Consider the following 18,801-nt stretch of genomic DNA (forward strand, 5'->3'; position numbering starts at 1 on the left):
TGCTGGTTAATAGTAATACTGATATTATTATTTTAAAACTATTATACGTATATATGATGGGATAATACAAAAAAGTAATTATTTATTGTTGTTAGGAACCAGAACTGTCAGTGTAAAAGAAAACATATAAAAACCAAGGGAATTAAGTTAACAATCCTGGAATGTTAGGTTTGAATCCTGGAATGTAAGATGGAAAGATCAACATTGTATTGGTCGTGTTTCCACACGATAAAGTGGTATAACGAACAATCCTGAAATCTCAGAGGCTCACAATGACAACATTTATTTCATGCTCATCGGTCAGCTGATCTTTGCTGGGTTGGCTGGGCTGTGCCAGGTTAGGCTGGAATTCAGGCTTTGGGTCAGGGTCAGGTCATCTTTAATGTCCTCATTTGGGGACTCGGGCTAAATGCACAACAGCTATGGGTCCCTCACAGAGAGTGGAGGTTCCGAGACGGCTGGTGAAGCTTCCTGCCTCTTACTGGCTCAGCTCACCACTTGCATCCCATCACTTGTGCCCAAGTCACGGGCCAGGCACAAAGTCCATGGGGTGGGGAAATATACACCACCCGCAGGGGAGTCATGACAAGGATGAGGAGGGAAGGAAGGATTGTGGAGAAATAATACTACCTACCCAATCATGAACTCATGACTTTTCCTTTTAAAAAAAAATTATTTCCTAGCCCCGTCCACCAAAAAGGCCTAAAAGCAATGGCAATCCAGTAGCAATGAACATCCTCTCACCCAGACTGCAGGTTTCTAAATACTACCCTCCACTAAAAGAAACCAGGACCCCTGAGGGAATGCCTGATTCCAGGTCTTCAGCAGGAAATTAGCATACCTTGTTGTATCAAAGAGCAAGGAAGCTATCAAAAAATAATGGGATCAAGGGGCTTCCCTGGTGGCGCAGTGGTTGAGAATCTGCCTGCCAATGCAGGGGACATGGGTTCGAGCCCTGGTCTGGGAAGATCCCACATGCCGCGGAGCAACTAGGACCGTGAGCCACAACTACTGAGCCTGCGCGTCTGGAGCCTCTGCCCCGCAACAAGAGAGGCCGCGACAGCGAAAGGCCCACGTACCGCGATGAAGAGTGGCCCCCGCTTGCCGCAACTGGAGAAAGCCCTCGCACAGAAACGAAGACCCAACACAGCCAAAAATAAATAAATAAATAAATAAATAAATTTATAAAAAATAATGGGATCACGTTAAAAGGATACAGGAGATGACATTAAAGGGCTCCCATTGGTTAGAGGTGGGATAATTTATGCATCAAAAAGAATAGTGACTACAACTGACTGAAATGGATTCCCAGCCCCACTCTAACCCTATGGAATCAGAATCTCCAAGGATAAAGCCTAGGCATCTGGATTTTTTTTTTACGGAGCTCCTCAACTGATTCTGATGCACAGCCAGGGCTGAAAGGCACAGGTTTCCCGATCTTCTGGGAGTCCAGACCACTCACAATGCCCATCTTGCTCTCACATGCTGGCCTCTGCTTCCTGGAAAGTCTCATCTACATCAAACTTACAAGTGTCCCTTATACATGTGCTTCCGACTCTGGGGTGGTCCAGCCATAAGGTGGCAGACATCATCAAGGGGAAAAGTTGCAGTTTTCAGTCTGCTAACAGCAATAACAAGAGCAGAAAAGCTGGGACAGCTCCCAGGGTGCTCCTTTTAACCACAGTTTTGACAATGACAATGAGTAACAAACTCTCCCGTCTTTAGCGAACATATCATAGATCTAAGACATAAAGGTTTAGGGTTTCTCCAGGTACCTCGAAGCAGTTCATTCTTAATCCTCACTCTGCAGCAGAATCACCTGGTCAGCTTCTATACAAAACACAGCTGACTGTGTTCTAGACTCTAACCCAGAGACTCAGATTCCATGGTCTAGGGTGGAGTCCAGGCACCCCGTGTCTCCAAGGCTGCCCAGGTGATTCTGATGTGCAGCCACGATTGAGAACCACAGCTCCAAGCCGGTCTTGAAAGCAAAACATCTCCACCTTAATGTCTTGTGACAACTTGAAACGAGATATGCCCTGGAAGAGGCACCTTCCGAACTGCAGTGCCCTGGGAAAAGTCTCGGTCTGCCCCTCCTTGTGCCTCTGAAGAATTCCCCATCCCTTCCCTCCTGCAGTCAGCCCGAGCAGCCACCCCAGCCTCCCTGGGCTCACAGCAGGCTGGGCTGTCCTTCTTGATGCTCAGGACAAAGAATAAAGATCCAAGCGTCTAAACTGCTCCAGATCAAAGCTAAGCAGAGAACACGAGCAGAGCTAGGTTCAGCTGAGAACTAAGGCTACCATCGCACAACTACTCCCCCAAGAGGCTCCAAGATGTAGTGTGTTGGGTTGTTTTCTGTTTTTGTTTTTGTTTTTAATTAGAAAGAATGTGTAATCCCACATTAGAAGAAAATAGAAAAAGACTGGAAGTCAGCCAGTTCAAAAAAGCAAACATAGTTCTGCCCCCCCAAACCTAATGAATACAACACACACACACACACACACACACACACACACACTCACACACACCCAAATACAAATCACTGCCACGTCTTCACACAAATGCTGAGTGCAGCTAGCAATACTAGTTTTCCCCTGATTTGTAGTGGGTTGGATGCCAGCTCTAGGAAGGCCTGGATCCTTTGTCTGGCTTTGTATTAAAATATGCTGTTCTTCTCAAAGTCTGTAAGAAGAAGGGCATCATGTTAAGAGTGGTGTTCTGGAATTCACACCATAGTTTTGACATATCACCCACCCACACCCCTCTTCTCTGAAATCTGCACCCCACTCACAAGGCTGGGTCCTCTCAGCTGTTCTCGCTCATCTTGGCCACCTACTCCTGACCTGAGTCTCTGAACCAGCACCGGACACGGGACTCAGCGGGGCTGGACTAAGATTTGCGGGTTCAGGTGTGGAAGGTGGCTTCCACGGCATCACATAAATATGGGCCCTTCGGGGAGGCCAGGTTGGACCACAGGGGCAGACAGGACAGAGGGCAGGAGAGAGAGGAGAGGGGAAAGCAGAGGAGAGGGAAAAGCAGAGGAGAGGCAGGGAGCAGGGAGAGGGCTTGCGTCCTGCCCGGCTCTTCAGGCTGCCTGAACTCCATGCCACAGGTTCTGAAAGTGCCTCCTTTATGCTTGTAACAAATTCTTCTTCTGCCTCTTCAGCTACTCGAAATGGATTTCTATTACTAGATAACAAAACCAGAACCCTGACTAAAATAACTGTAAAGCCTCGTTATCAACTGCTAAACATTTCCAGGGATTTTTTTTCAAAGACTAAAATCAACTTTTTTTTTTATTGAATATGCTGTTTCTAAAAATATATGTATGCTTTTAACATGAATATGTATGTGTTTTGCTGCGGCAACTGGCTTCAAAATCAGAAACAAGGCAACCACCAGAATTTGGTATCAACAGAAAGAAGGCTCTCTAGGAAACGTTCTCTCCCATCTCTGTCTCAACAGTGAGCATCTCCAGCAGAGGTGACCTGGGCAAAGGAATCAGTGTGGCCAGGCCTGACTCAGGTGTGAAGGCGGTAGGCACCGACTGCCCACAGCCCTGCCAGAGGGGGCCAAATGCAGTGACATCCTCTGGAGAACCTAAACACCTGACTCAAAGAGTGAGCACCTCTGAGAATGGAAAGCTCCTGGATGCTCTCTTTAATGGCGGCTTAAATCAATAACATGAGTTTATAGAGACTTCAAGAGAGAAACCAGGAAACTGAGTCAGTCTAACATGGCCGACTAAATCCTCCCCTCCCAGCCCCAGCATTAGTAGCACAGTGTAAAGGACAAGGTACAGACCTCCGGCTGGATGGCTTTAAACACGGGTATGTCCATTAATGTGATCTGGCTCTGCAACAAAAGAGAATCGGGGTTAGAAAATACTGGAAACCAAAAACAGCTGTCATGTGACTTTGAAACTATACAGAGTAATAAAGTAATAAAGTTGTAATAAAGTACGACGCTTAGAAGTCGTACTTTCCCCCTTGAAATGAAAATCAAGATAGAGTAAAAAATTGGGTAAATTTTGAAAATGCCTCGCCCATTCCTTCCCTCTTCATAAATCTTGATCCACCCTTCCTTCTCAAACATGAGACGAACTTCCAATTTAAGAATTGAGGGACTTCCCTGGTGGTCCAGTGGGTAAGACTCCGCATTCCCAACGCAGGGGGCCTGGGTTCACTCCCTGGTCGGGGAACTAGATCCCGCATGCATGCCGCAGCTAAGAAGTCCGCATGCCGCAACTAAAAGATCTCGCATGCTGCAACTAAGTAAGACACAGCGCAGCCAAAATAAATAAATTAATTTTAAAAAAAGAATTGATAATAGTAGTTTGGAGGGTGGGAGTGAAAGTAAGGGGAACATTTTAAGTTTGGATATTTTCATTCTATTCGAGTTTTTGTTTCAAGTATGAATTACTTTTACAATTTTAAAAAGTTGCAGACACCATATTATAAGTTAGCATGCTAAACAGAGACACTATCTATTACTGTAAATTTAATTTTTTTTTAAATTGTGGCTTATAGAAAGTGTACGTTTCTTCTGAAGCCTAAGCCTCCTCTAAATTATACGGTAAAGTGCTATTCAAGATGCATCCACAGACCAGTGTTGGACCACGAACTGTTTATTCCACCAGCCCACAATGAGATAATTACGGAATTTGAGAGCAAGCATTTGGAAACTTTTATAGCAATCCCCATGACATTTTTATTGTATTTTTTCAAAGTATCAGTCCTTAACTGATTGGAAAGGAAAAAACTGGTCCTTTATCACAGCTAGCTTGAGAAGCACTAGTTCTGTCAATAGGGAAAACATACATCCAGTTAAAAATCTGCTCCCATCGCTAGAAGCTCATCAGGTGACAGTAAGAGAAAGCGTCGCTGCTGACAGTTTTGCAGGCCAAGGCATGGACTGGGCTGACTTCACATGACCTATACCTATCTCCATATGTCACATGGGATGCCAGGAACCAGTTAACAGATGCTTCTGTGACAGGCCAGGGAAAGGAGAGATGAGAGCTTCTGGATGCCCACTAATAAGAGAAGACACCTGTCCGTTGTACACAGGGCATCTGGGAGGACACGATGCACTTAACAGACGTGGGCTCTGGAATCCACGGGGCTTGGGCATGTGTCTGGACACCATAACTTAATAGCAATATTCTCTTTGACACATGACTTTAACCTCTCCCAGTTTCAGCTGCCACATCTAGAGTATGGTGACAATAATCCCTATCTAATAGGATCGTTGTGAGAATTCAAGGCAAGAGGTACAGGATGCCTGGCACCTAATAGATGCTCTCTATATATACGTATATGTGTACATATATGTGTGTGTACACATACAGGTGCCAGGCATTCTGTACCTCTTGTCTTGCATTTTCACAAAGATCATATATATGTTTACATATCATAATTTTTTTGGCAAAAGAGGAGTCACATAGATGGGCTCATGTATTGGCATATGAACTTATGGTTCCTGCCCAATACATGAGCTAGGAAATAAGAGACCATTAATTTGTTTGAACATCCATGCTTCAAAGTTGCTCTAAAAAATACTTAAAGGAGGCTGTTACATCAAGTCAGCAAATACTGTCATGAGAAAAAATCTCGTGTCAAGAATACATTGGAGAAAAATGGCAACACACGTGGTATGTCAGCTGTAACCACAATCCAGGGCTTAGGTGCAGAATTGTGGTCACCTCTTGGCACAATTTAAAGGTGGTCCAAGATCACTGGATTTCTGGGAAACACAGGATGCAGGCCAAAGCATACCATCCCCAGGGCTGAGCAGGAGATGGAAATAAGCAGGTGGCTTCATCCCTCCAAGGGGCTGGTGCTCGTCATGGGCACCAAGGTGAAATGCCTCCACTAACAGAAGCTCAGCAGAGAAGTGGATGGCACCAGGGAGTCCGAGCTCTTCCACCTCTGGGTCCACTCACCTGTAGCAAGCGGGCCCTGAACGTCAGCACAACGTGAGTGGTTACTATGTGCTGAAGCCCGCGGGCTTGTGTGAGTGGCCCAGAGCTACAGGGCCCTAAGCTCCGTCCCAGGCAGTGCAAACAGACTGGCATTTCTCCTGCCAGACCCATGGAGATTGTTAGCCAAGTGCTCCTCACACGTGGATTAATTCTGCCATCCTGGGGAACAGAAAGGCCTTGTGAAAACAGGAGATTTGAGCTGAGAGCTCACAGGGCCTTGGAAATCTCTCCCGCAGTTCAAGTTAACTCCCAATCCGGAAGAACCGGCAGGATGCTTGCAATGTCCTTTAGGAAAAGAACCAAAAGTCTGCTAATATGAAAGTGAGAAAACTTCCTGTCCATCCTGCCATCAGTTCTAGGGTTTGCTACTGAATTTCCAAATGATGTATTAAAATAGTGACTTCACATTTCATAGTTTTTTGGATGGTCCGAGTTTCAAATATTCTGATTCCCACTCAGACCATAAATCAGAAAATGTGTGCAGGTATTTTATTCAAGACAAACCACAACAGAGGACACGAGACTGAAAATAGAATGGTTGGTCCCAAACACACATCAGAGGGTTTTCAGAAGAATCTCTCCTATTTCTATCTTCTCGATTCTGGCCAAAAAAGATGCAGTGTCCAGAGCAAGAATACATAGATAGATAGGTAAAATCATCAGATTATAAATTTCATGTCATTTTACTACAAAGCCAAACACATGTAGAAAAGGCTGCTGATGAGCAATCCTTCTCCAGAAGTTGGAGGCAGGCAGTTTTACCAAAAGGGAGGATGTGGGTAGGAGTGGGGACCAGAAGGCGAGGTCAGGTCCTGTCCCTTTTCACAGCTGGCTCCCAGGCTCCTAGGGGTGTGGCACAGCCTCAACAAAAACACAAGACAATGAGGCCCTCGTGGTTCCTGCAGTGGTGAGGGCACGTGCCTGTGATGAGGACACTCAGGAACAAGTCTCTTAATGGCTTCTCATTATTTTCGAAAATAAAGCCTTAATACGGGATGTCCAATTAAGCTAGTCACCTGGCAATGCCTTCCTTCACCCTAACCCCTTCTCCCACCTCCTCCCTCCTAGCCCAGGGACCCCTACAAATCCATGCTTTTTAAGGAAATGGCCAATCTCCACATATTACAGGACGTTTCTGTAGAGATGAAGCCTTCAGAATGGAGAGACCTAGTGGATCACGTCACAATACAGCCGGACAGAAAAAGAGGTGGTGGTTTTATGTGGATAAATGACAGCAAATTAGCCAAAAAGAAAACAAGCTGGTTTTTGCATATGCTGAATGCAGTGTTTTTCCCTCTAACAGTGGCTAAATCCCCTCTTCCCAGCCACAACCCTATAGCATAAGGCTCTCCCTGAGTCCAAATAAACAAAGAAAGCTGTTGGTAAATCAGTGGTATGTCTTATAATAGAAGATATCTTTCAATTTGCATTTAGATCAATCCAAATGAGCCCCAGGAGGGCTCACAGAACAAAAAGTAATCAGCTCCAAAGATACATTCCTGCTTTTACTCCCAGAGCTGCTGTGTCTGACAATTTTAGAATCATAGTCAAGGAAATGCAAATTAAAGAGGAAGACACCATTTGTGGTCCATCAGTGCCATCACAACTAATGGGACTACGAGTTGCTCTGTTCTTTTTGGAAAGTAATCTGGCAGTAACCCATAAAAAGAAACGTTCTTAACATTTTATTTATTTTTTAATGTCAAACTTACAAAAAATTTGCAAGAATAATATGATAAACTCTTTAACCTTTCACCTAGCTTCATTATTAACATTTGGTCTCATTTGCTTTATTTTTATGTATATAATTATATATATATATATAAAAAATTATATACACACACACATTTTTTCTGAACCATTTGAGAGTAAAATACAGATATTATGACTCTTCACCTCTTAATCCTTCAGCATTTTATTTCCCAAGAACAAGATGATCCTCTTACATAATGACAAAATTATTACACTTAGGAAATTTATCATTGGTACAACCGTATTATCTAATATACAGTCCACATTCAAAATCTGCTAATTATCCCAATACTGCCTTTTATAGCAAGTTTTTCTTCATCCAGGATCAGGCACTACGTTTAGATATTATCCCCTAAAAATTGAAATGAGCATACTGTTGACACAGCAATACCAATTCATACAGAAAGAAAAGCACTGGTATATAAGAGGATTATAGAGAGAGAGGTCTACATTTAGATACAGAGATGAATATAGATGTTTACTGAACAATTATTTGTAGTAGTAAAAATCTGGAAGCAATCTAAAAGGCCATCAGAAAAGGAACTTGTTGAAAAAAATTATGGTACATGCAGACTCTGGCATATTATGCGGCTATTAAAAATAGAGAATTAAATCTATACATATTGATCTAGAAGAATGGCCATGATCTGCTGATGATAAAGACAAGTTCCTGCTTTGCTTTGTGCTCTGCTTCCAGCCACTGGGGAGAAGGACTGAGGTCTAGCTGCAGAGCACCCCACTAAAACTATAAGGACCTCTGAAATGATCTTAACCCTTCTGACCATAAAATGACACACACTAACAGAAAACCACATTAAACAAATGCATGGTTTGATGACTTATTATAAGATGAACACCTTATAACCATCATCCAGGTCAAGAAACAGCCACCCCAATCGATGGCAGAATGGACCCCAGAAATGTGGTATATACACACAATGGAGTATTATTTGACCTTAAAAAGAAAGGAAATTTTGACACATGCAACAACATAGATGAACCTCAAGGACATTATGCCAAGTGAAATAAGCCAGTTACAAAAAGACAAACACTGTATGGTTCCACTTATATGAGATACCTGGAGTAGTCAGATTCATAGAGACAGAAAGTAAACGGTGGGGGCTGGGGGGAATGGAGAGCTGTTTAATGGGTGCAGAGTTTCGGGTCTGCAAGATGAAAACAGCTCTGAAGATTGGTTGCACACTCATGTGAATGTACTTAACACAACTGAACTGTACACTTAAAATGGTTAAGACGGTAATTTTTGTGTTACACATAGTTCACCACAATTAAGAAAAAAAAAGAGTTCCTCCATGTGCCTTGTCCCAATCACAAGTCCCTCCCTCCTGCCAAAAGTAACCACTATCTTGACTTTCCTCAAGTTTCTCTATAATTTTATCACCCAAGTAGTCTACCAAGACTATATCTTGGTATTGACCATTCTGGGTTGCCCCGGCATGACCAAGAACTTGCATTGAGTGCCAAGATTTATTTATTGGATCAATGGAATGTCACATACAAGGGGGAAATCCAGTTCAGAGTTGGGTCATCCTCCTTGTCATTGGAATGCTAGAATTCCTCAACTGAGTTATGAACTTGGTTGTGGGGGGGTGGTTCCAGCCAAGATGGAGTAACAGTATATTCTTTCAATATGTAGGTCTGAATCTTTTTTTATTTTGTGAACATCTTCTTAAATTATAGTTTAAGTATTTGTTCAGTTTCCTTGCCTTTTATTCTCCTCTTTCAGGGATTTACATTATCTGTATGTTGGATCTTCTTTGCTTATCATTAATATATGTCACCTTTTTTTATGAATTTCTTTCTTTCTTTCTTTTTTTGTGGCTGCATTGGGTCTTTGTTGTTGCATGCGGGCTTTCTCTAGTTGTGGCAAGTGGGGGTTACTCTTCGTTGTGGTGCATGGGCTTCTCATTGCAGTGGCTTCTCTTTGTTGCAGAGCACAGGCTCTAGGCGCACAGGCTTCAGTAGTTGTGGCTCGCGGGCTCTAGACTGCAGGCTCAGTAGTTGTGGCGCACGGGGTTAGTTGCTCCACTGCATGTGGGAACCTTCCCGGATCAGGGCTTGAACCCATGTCCCCTGCATTGGCAGGCGGATTCTTAACCACTGCACCACCAGGGAAGTCCTATCACTTTTTTCAAAGTCTTATTATCTCTTTCTTCATTTATTTTGATCTTAAAACTTTTCCTCCCTTAAGGAGTTTTCTGTTATGTTTAACTATTCTTGTGTTCCTTCTAGTTCAACATTCATTTCCAAAATAACTTTTATTTTCAATGCTTTCCTAACTCTGTCACCTCATTTCTGAGATTTTTCTATTTCAGACTTATGTTGTTCATGTCTTACAGTGTGATCTTAATATCTTCTCTTAGCTTATTTTGAAATAGAAAGGTTATAGTTTTTATCTGTTTTATGGCATGTCTTTCTGGCATGCTTTCGTTATCTACAGGCTTCTGTCCTTACTCTTTTTTTCTTATAGTAACTTTGAAAGACTTGATATCAATCATTTTCTGTTGTTTATTTTTATGTAAAATTAGTCTTCCTAATTTTCTAGAGGGGAACATGGTTCAGGGTAGCTTTTCTAACTTCACATAGCTCTTCTTTTGGTTACTTTCATGTAGTGTTCAACAACATGCAGTTGCTTTTTGAGATTTCACACACACACACACACACACACACATTTATTTAGACCTCCTTTTTCCTTAACTTTCCCTATCCTGATCATTTTCAGTCCACTCCCATACTGAATTTCTCTTTGATATGAAGCCTTCTTCTGGAAGTGAGCCCTGGTTGGTTGGTCTCAAGAGCTCATAGGGCTAGTCCATAGATCTCTTCCACCCATCCATTATCTGAGTGGTCAAAATTCCTGTCAATTTCAGTTGGTATTCTCACATTAACCTGCCGAACTTTCCAGTGAACTCCTGATGGAAATTCTGGGGTTCTCCTATTCTCTAGTCTGTCAAATGCCCCAATACTTACTTCTGCTTTCTCTTATACTGAAGCTGATACTCTGCAGGTCTTTTTGATACTGGTGGAGTATCCCCAGCCATTTGTATTTTGGGTTTGATAGGGATAACTTGACACCTAATTTTATTGTAAATATTTCTCATGGGTTTCAGGGTTTGCTATCTAGTTGTTCTGGATGTTTTCATGTGGGGATTCAGGGAGAATAAAGAACTATGCTGCCGCCACCGCCATCTTCCCAGAATCACTCAAATGATTTTTTTACTGGACTCCTGTGTCTGGCTTTTTCCTTTCTTTCATATTATTAGACAGGAAACTAAAATACCAGGTGGTCTGGTTCAATTCCAACACCTGGAAGCTCCAATGCTTCCCCAAAGACCAAAGACTCCAGGGGACCTGGCTTCACATCTAAGCTGAAGACACGCTGGCTCTGGCAGGAGTAGCCAAGTGTTAGTACTGCACCCTCAGAGCATTCACTGCCCTGCCCTACGGTCTTCCCAGACTGGGCTGGGCTGAGCAACACTCTAGGGCTGAGACTAGAAAACCAGGCCCCAAATCTCACCAAGGGGTCTGGCTGGACAATGATGTTCTAGGCGCAGCCTAACTCTCTGCCTTTCCACGTGGGGAACAACTATAAAGGGATTTTTAAACCTCATTATTGCTTCATTCCTTTCACGAAGCTAAAAAACACAGCTCAAAAATACAACAAGCAGGACTTCCCTGGTGGCTCAGTGGTTAAGAACCTGCCTGCCAACGCAGTGGACACCGGTTCGAGCCCTGGTCCAGGAAGATCCTACATGCCACAGAGCAACTAAGCCCATGTGCCACAACTACTGAGCCCGCGTGCTGCAACTACTGAAGCCCGCACGCCTAGAGCCCATGCTCCACAACAAACAGAAGCCACCACAATGAGAAGCCCACGCACCGCAACAAAGAGTAGCTCCCGCTCGCTGCAACTAGAGAAAGCCCACGCACAGCAACGAAGACACAACGCAGCCAAAAAAAAAAATACAACAAGCAAACAAAGGCAAATAGAATATAGAGGCTAAGCCATCAGCCAGCAAGGTCCATGATATCTTCTAAAGGAGAGAGACACACTATAGTTTTGTGCCTGAGAGGACAGACTAGCACTACACTGTCTAATACAGTGGCCACTAGCCTCACGTGGCTACTGAGGATCTGAAATGTCGCCAGCACTCTAAAGTATAGAAGACTACATTGAGTTTTGAAGATTTAGTGTGAAAAAAGAATGCAAAGTATCTCAACAATTTCATGTTGCTTACAGGTTGAAATGATAATATTTTAGATACAGCAAGTTAAATAAAAAATATTTTTAAAGTAATTTCACCTTTTTTAATGTGGCTACTAAAAATTTTTTAATTGCATATGTGGCTCAGATTATACTTCTGCTGGTCTAGAATGTCAGAAGCCCTGGTTTTGTTTTTTCGTTTTTTTGTTTTTAATTTTATTTATTTATTTATTTATTTATTTATGGCTGTGTTGGGTCTTTGTTTCTGTGCGAGAGCTTTCTCTAGTTGCGGCAAGTGGGGGCCACTCTTCATCGTGGTGCGTGGGCCTCTCACTATCGCGGCCTCTCTTGTTGCGGAGCACAGGCTCCAGGTGCGCAGGTTCAGCAATTGTGGCTCACGGGCCTAGTCGCTCTGCAGCATGTGGGATCTTCCCAGACCAGGGCTTGAACCCGTGTCCCCCACATTGGCAGGCAGATTCTCAACCACTGCGCCACCAGGGAAGCCCGGAAGCCCTGGTTTTAAAGCCCAGACAGATAATGCCACTTACTATCTGTGTGAAGAGGTGATTTTCCTCTCTATACTGGTGTCAGTATACTGGGAATAATAAATATAGCTAATTTGTAAGGCTGTGGTGAAAAGTAAGTTAGATTAATGCACGTAAAACATTTAGCACAAGACCTAGACAAAGTAGGTGTTCAAAAGTGGGAGCTGCCCTTGTTATCACCATCCAGCATTAGGTGAATAATCAGGAGGTGAAGGTTTCAGACCTAGCTCTGCCCACATCTGGCTATATGATCCAGGTTAAAAAAAAACAATCTCTTAGATCCTTAGTTTCTTTCTTAGAAAATCGGGAGCTAATAATCTGCCGCATCAGGTTGTTCTGAGGATTGAATTCTTCTAGTCAACGTGTACTATGAGGGAGGCACTATTCTGGGCAATGGGGAAAGAGCCGTGAAAGAGTTAGATAAAGTTCCTGTCCTTTGGGAGTTTGCATTCTAGTGGAGGAGACAGACCATACAAAACACTATTACAGAATGTAATGTTGGGCAGTCATTAGAGATATGAAGAAAACAGAGCAGGGTCAGGGAAGCGTGTGATGTACAGATGCTACTTTAGCCCGTGAAATTCCTGTCTAAGGGCTGACATCTGAACAGAGACTGGGAGACACGTGGGAAAGAGCCATTAGGACAGAAGGAAGAAGAAGCACAGGACCCTGAGGCAGGGGGATGCCATGTGAGTTTGGGGAAGAAAGAGGCAGCTGGCGTGTAGCTGGGGAACACGGAGATGGGGCAGGAGAGGAGGCTTGGCCAAACCACGGGGCCCTGGCGGCTCGTGAGGAATTCCGGATCTCATTCTAGTATAAGAGAGCCTCTAAAGAGTTTTACACTGGTTTTAAAAGGATCCCTCAGACACACTGAGGGAGGTGACATATGTGCCAGGCTCAGCATGGCCTGGCACAAAGTAAATGTGGGAGCAAGTGATGGCAGAGCAAAGAGATGGGGCCCACTTAGCTCCATAGACCCCTGGAGGGCACCAAACCTGTTACAGCAAGGGGACCGGGAAAAAGTGGGCATGGCCAGAAATATTTCCGTGGTTCTGCAGAGAAATGCAGCCCTGGGCAGCGCTTGCAATCAGGTCACCCCAGAGCCGACGTCCTCCCTCCACCCTCAAAGTGCAAAAGGAAGAAACCAGGTCATGGCAAAACGAGGAGCCAAGGCTGCTCCTCACAACAAAGAAGCACAGGGTCAGACCAGCAGCAGCACACTGGCTGAAGGAAAAACAATTTTTTTTAATTTATAATTACAGAATTTGTTCAAATAATCTTGTCTATCATTGTAGAAAACAGTCATCGTAAAAATACAGAAAGTACAAATAAACAAGAAGAAGAAAAATTAAATTCCAATTATCCAGAATCCTACAACCAGAAACTACAGTAAATAATATGTTTGGCTATATAGGCATCCCGATATTTAAGAATATGTAAACATCAAATCTAGACCTTTTCTTATGCAAATATAAATATGTAGGTGTTGTGCATGCTTTTTAAAAATGGCACTATTCTCTGTAAGTTGTGATGTAACCCAGCGGTCCCCAACCTCTTTGGCACCAGGGACCAGTTTTGTGGAAGACAATTTTTCCACCAGGTGGGGATGGGGATGGTTCAGGCGGTAATGTGAGAGGATGGGGAGCAGCAGATGAAGCTTCATTTGCTCGCCCGCCACTCACCTCCTGCTGTGCGGCCCGGTTCTTAACAGGCCCGAGGACTGGTACCGGTCCTCAACCCAGGGATTGGGGACCCCTGCTGTAACCTGCTCCTTTCACTTACTATTGATATATATTGTGTACGCCTTCCAAGGTAGTTAAATTCCTAGATAGACAGCTTCCTGTTTTTTTATCCTTCAAAGTTATTTATTATTTTGCTTTCATATAATTATATTATACATTCCTTCTTTAATTTTTTAAAATTTTTATCTTTATAGCAATGCAACAAGTATTAAAATAATTTTGTAATGCATCTGTAACCAAATAGGTACAAAGGTTTTTCTGCTCAAACAATTTTTCCAAACCAGGTATTATAATACACCTACTGAAAATATTTGTGGGTTTTTTTATTTTAAAAAAATTTTTATTGAAATATAGTTTATTCACAATGTTGTGTTAGTTTCAGGTGTACAGCAAAGTGATTCAGCTATACATACACATATATATATATATATATACATACATATATATTCTTTTTTTACATTCTTTTCCATTACAGGTTATTACAAGATATTGAGTATAGTTCCCTGTGCTACACAGCAGGTCCTTCTTTGTTGTCTGTTTTATATATAGTAGTGTGTATATTTTAATCCAAACTCCTAATTTATCCCTCCCCACAGACATCACCCTTTTTTAATGCCACATGGTATTTCATAAAGAATACTTTATTCGGCAATCCCCTATTGTTGGATATACGGGTTGTTTCCAATCTGAGCAAACAACCCTGAGCAGTGACCCCCTCGAGCTCCCCTTTGTGGTGCCCAGCCACCCGCATCAGCCCTGTTACTTACAGCAAACTCCTCGGGAGTCACTTTCAGGACATCGAAGACAACGGCATCGTAGCTCTTGCTGGCATAGTCGCAGCCCTGGCCCTCCAGAGAGTCTGAGCTGCTGCTGCCCTGCAGAGGACAGGGAGAGATGGGGCCGCCTGAGCAGGCTGGCTGACTCCCCAGTCACTGACTCCCAAACCTCAGAACTGAGGATGCAAGAGGGGCAGAACCGTACAATGATAAAAGCTTCTGTTGTTTAGTGCTTTACCCTTTTCCAAGCACTGTGTTAAGCACTTCATATGCATAATCTAATTTAATTCTCATAACAGCTCTCTGAGTACACACTATTATTATTCCCATCCTACAGATAAGGAAATAGAGGCAGTGCTACTTCCCCAATGTATCTCACCTAGGAAACTGAAGAGCCAGAATGTGAGCCAGTTGTGTATCTCTCTTACCCCTCAATCATACATGCCCTCACTCACTACACCCCAACTGCTTCCAGCTGCCTCTGTTTTGGGGGGGGCGCGGTGAAAAGATACATCCCGCCCTTCACATCTTAGGAGGCCTGAGGAGATCACCTGTTTTGTTATGTTTTTCAAACATTACCTGGTTTCACCTTTTTTTTTTTTTTTTCTACTTAAAGTCATTGCAGGAAATTATTATACAAAATGTTAAACTGACTCTCAAGGCTTACTTCACGTAGGGGCCACTTGGAATTCAAAGCCTGTTAGCTGATGAGGTGAGAGGTAATCGGCCAGTTTTGGAGATGGCGTGAAAGTTATATTTAGTAGAGCCCCTTGTTAAGAAGAACACCGGGAGTCCTGCCTGTAAAGGAAAGGTCTCCCGTAAAAGAGCGAGTTAAACTCCCCAAATGTGGCCAGTTACATGAAACCCAACACTGCAGGGATCCCAGAATGCTGAACATACCTTCTCTTCAATTTTACCTAATTCCATCAAATTCTACTTTGGGGAACCAGTAGAGTTTACCACCCCAAAACTGTGCCCTGTTCATAAATGGTTTTATTCGTCTCAACCTGTGAAGAGGGATTTTGTGGTTTCCATTAACCTCAACATCTTGGACCGGGATTTAGAGAATATGCTTTTATTAATTCCCCTTTATTTCACTCTTTCCAAAATGGCTATATCTGGAAAAACTGTGCAATCTTACTGGAAACTAGAGTGTTTTTAGGCCAGGGAGGGAAACCAATAGTCAACAACTGAAAACGTGAGGTTAAAAAGAGGAGCAGAAACTTAAACCTGTAGGTTTCAATAGGCCTCTGTCATTTAAAGGCTGCCAAAAACTCTAAGATGATCTTAAGAAGCTCTGAGCTCTGAAGTCAGACAGGCCTGCTTAGAATGCCAGCTCCACCCGAGCTGCTGTCTGACCTCTTCACTTCGCTGAGCCTCAGCTACCATCTGTAAAATGGCACCATTAGAACCCGCTCCCCAGGGCTGTGGCACAGGTCATACAAAATGAAGCTTACAAAGCAACCGGCAGGATCCCCTCCCTGGGCGATGCTGATTCAAGGGGCCTGGGTGGGCTCAGGCATGGCTATTTTGAAAGTTCCACGGGCGATGGGACATTCTCCTCTGAGGAGAATCTGTGTTAAACTTTTGAAAAGTAATAAAGACTAATCCTGAATGCTTCTGGAATTGGCCATCGATTCTACCCCTCGGTCTTACAGACCCTGAGCAACGGCTACCAATAAATCATTCTGCACTTCCATGTTCCCCTTCCACGGAGCAGCCTGAAGCAGGTGACGGGGCTGACCTTCTTCCGGGGAGTGTAACGTCATCGTGGTCAGGACCAGCGGCTCCAGAGTCACAGAGGCCTGGCTGTGAATCCCCACCCACCGCTGACCAGCTGTGTGATTTGAAGCCAGTTCATTCACTGCTCCCTGCCTCAGTTTCCTCGCCTATAAACTGGGGGTGAAACAACAGCACATGCCTGATGGGGTTACTGTGAGGATTAAGTGAGATCATGCCTGTGGAATGTACAAAAGAAGTGCCCGGTATATAGTTAAGCACTAAATCATGGGTGTCTATCTGTATAAACGTGTCACTCAGTCACCAAAATGTATTGAGCACTTCAATTAGACATGCATTCATTTGTTCATTCATTCAACAAATATTTATTGAGCTCTCACCTCGTTCTGGATACACATATACACATATATGTGTATATATACCACATATATGTAGATATATGTGGTATATATGTGTGTTTGCACACATATGTGTATGTATACATATATACACAGATGGAGGCTAAAAAAGAAAGAAGTTTTACTCTAGGCGGAGTGTAAACTGCAAATGGAAAGTGAAGTCTGATTCCTCCAGTTACCAGACAGAGTCCATTCCTGGAATTTCAGGTTTTATAACTTTCCTGTAACACCCCATTGCACCTGCCCCAAACATACACACTCATACAAGGGGCCTTATTTAATCAAAAGTTGCCCCAAATACATTCAGTGGTAGCGGTGGAGGTGGTGGTGGTGATGACGACGCAGTAACTTTATTTAAACCTATATTGGCGCCATCTGGGAATTTTAACAGGTACCCACAAGTCTGCTTTCAGAACCAGAGATCAAACTAAGGAATTTTTTTAAAGGGTTATAAGAAATGGATTGGTTCCTGTGAATTCTAGCTGATTGCAGGGGATCATTTCAAAAGCCCAGCTCGACCATGAGGGCCTTGTGAGTTCAGAACACGGAGCGCCCCCTTGTCCGTTTGTCACAGGAGCCCAGCGTTATGCATCTGACATGGTGGCCTCCCCAGGCCTCAGATGACACCCCCTCCCCCGGCTGCCTCTGTTCTATTACAGAACTTGGAAAGCAAACTCCCAAACCCCCAGGGCAGGGGCCCGAGCCCAGGCCACTCTCGACCACCAGCCCTTACAGCCATTTCCTCCTGGGCAAGGTAAATAGGAACACGGGGCCAGCTGGAAGCATTTCTGTCTGACTTCATTCCAGAATCTGTGACCTATTTATAATCAGCCACGGCTTTGCTTGGGAAAGATCTGATCTCTTCTTGCCACCAAAATGGAATGTGGCACTTGCTACGACTGGACTAGGCAGGTATTTATTTTTCTTTCAAGAGAACGACTTCAGAAAACACACTGATCCTCAGGGCTGACTGCCTCCCAAATCTCACGCCTGGCATGGCTGGTCGGGAGGGCTAAGAATGGTGGCATTCATGGAGGCCTGCAGCCCCCGGGCCAAGACTCAGGGGGCCTGGGTCAGCTGCAAGGAGCCCTGGCCCACCCATCCCACCCACGGCCCTGGCCCCGGCCCCGGCCCCGCAGCCCCAGTACCTGTGGAGTGGCAGAGGTGACCAACACGCTAGCCATCAGACCATTCCTCTTGTACATAGTCTCCGGGCCACAGGGAGCTTCAGGACAGCCTCTGTCGGTGACATAACCTGTCTGGAGAAGTCCTGCAAGGCAAAGGGGCTCATAAAAACCAGCCTTCAAACCCAAGCTAATCCCACCCTGGCAGAGAGTTGTGCTGGACTTGAGCTGGTGACCCCAGAGGAGACCTTCAAACAAAGGTTACAAGCTGGTGGCCTCAGGCTAAATATGGCCCACAGATGTAGTCAGTTAGGCTTGCACAGGTTTTAGTATTTTTTAAATTAATTACCAACATTTAAAAATTGGAAGGTTTCACACAGAATTCTGGATTTGTGACTTTTCTGGCAGCACTGGGCCCCATTCCTGCATGACGGCCATCAGCTGGGCTGGGCAGCGCTGCCCCTTGTACTGGTGCACTTACCGGAGCAAGTGCCTTTCAGACCCCGTCTGGCCTGT

At 44.0% G+C, this 18,801-nt stretch overlaps 1 protein-coding gene across 14 annotated transcripts in view; it reads right to left on the bottom strand.

Annotated features, from left to right (window-relative positions):
- RALGPS1 (Ral GEF with PH domain and SH3 binding motif 1) overlaps positions 1–18,801 on the bottom strand; it is a 284,245-nt gene that overhangs the window by 223,355 nt on the left and 42,089 nt on the right. For all 14 annotated transcript variants that reach the window (XM_068552273.1, XM_068552270.1, XM_068552269.1 and 11 more), the window contains exons 2-4: positions 18,310–18,431; positions 15,015–15,122; positions 3,805–3,855 (exon numbers count right to left, since the gene is read on the bottom strand). In XM_068552273.1, coding sequence (XP_068408374.1) covers positions 3,805–3,855; positions 15,015–15,122; positions 18,310–18,366 — 216 coding nt within the window. In that variant the 5' untranslated portion in view covers positions 18,367–18,431. The remainder of the gene's footprint in view (positions 1–3,804; positions 3,856–15,014; positions 15,123–18,309; positions 18,432–18,801) is intronic.

Source organism: Eschrichtius robustus, chromosome 10 (assembly GCF_028021215.1).
Source record: "Eschrichtius robustus isolate mEscRob2 chromosome 10, mEscRob2.pri, whole genome shotgun sequence".
Lineage (NCBI taxonomy): Eukaryota > Metazoa > Chordata > Mammalia > Artiodactyla > Eschrichtiidae > Eschrichtius > Eschrichtius robustus.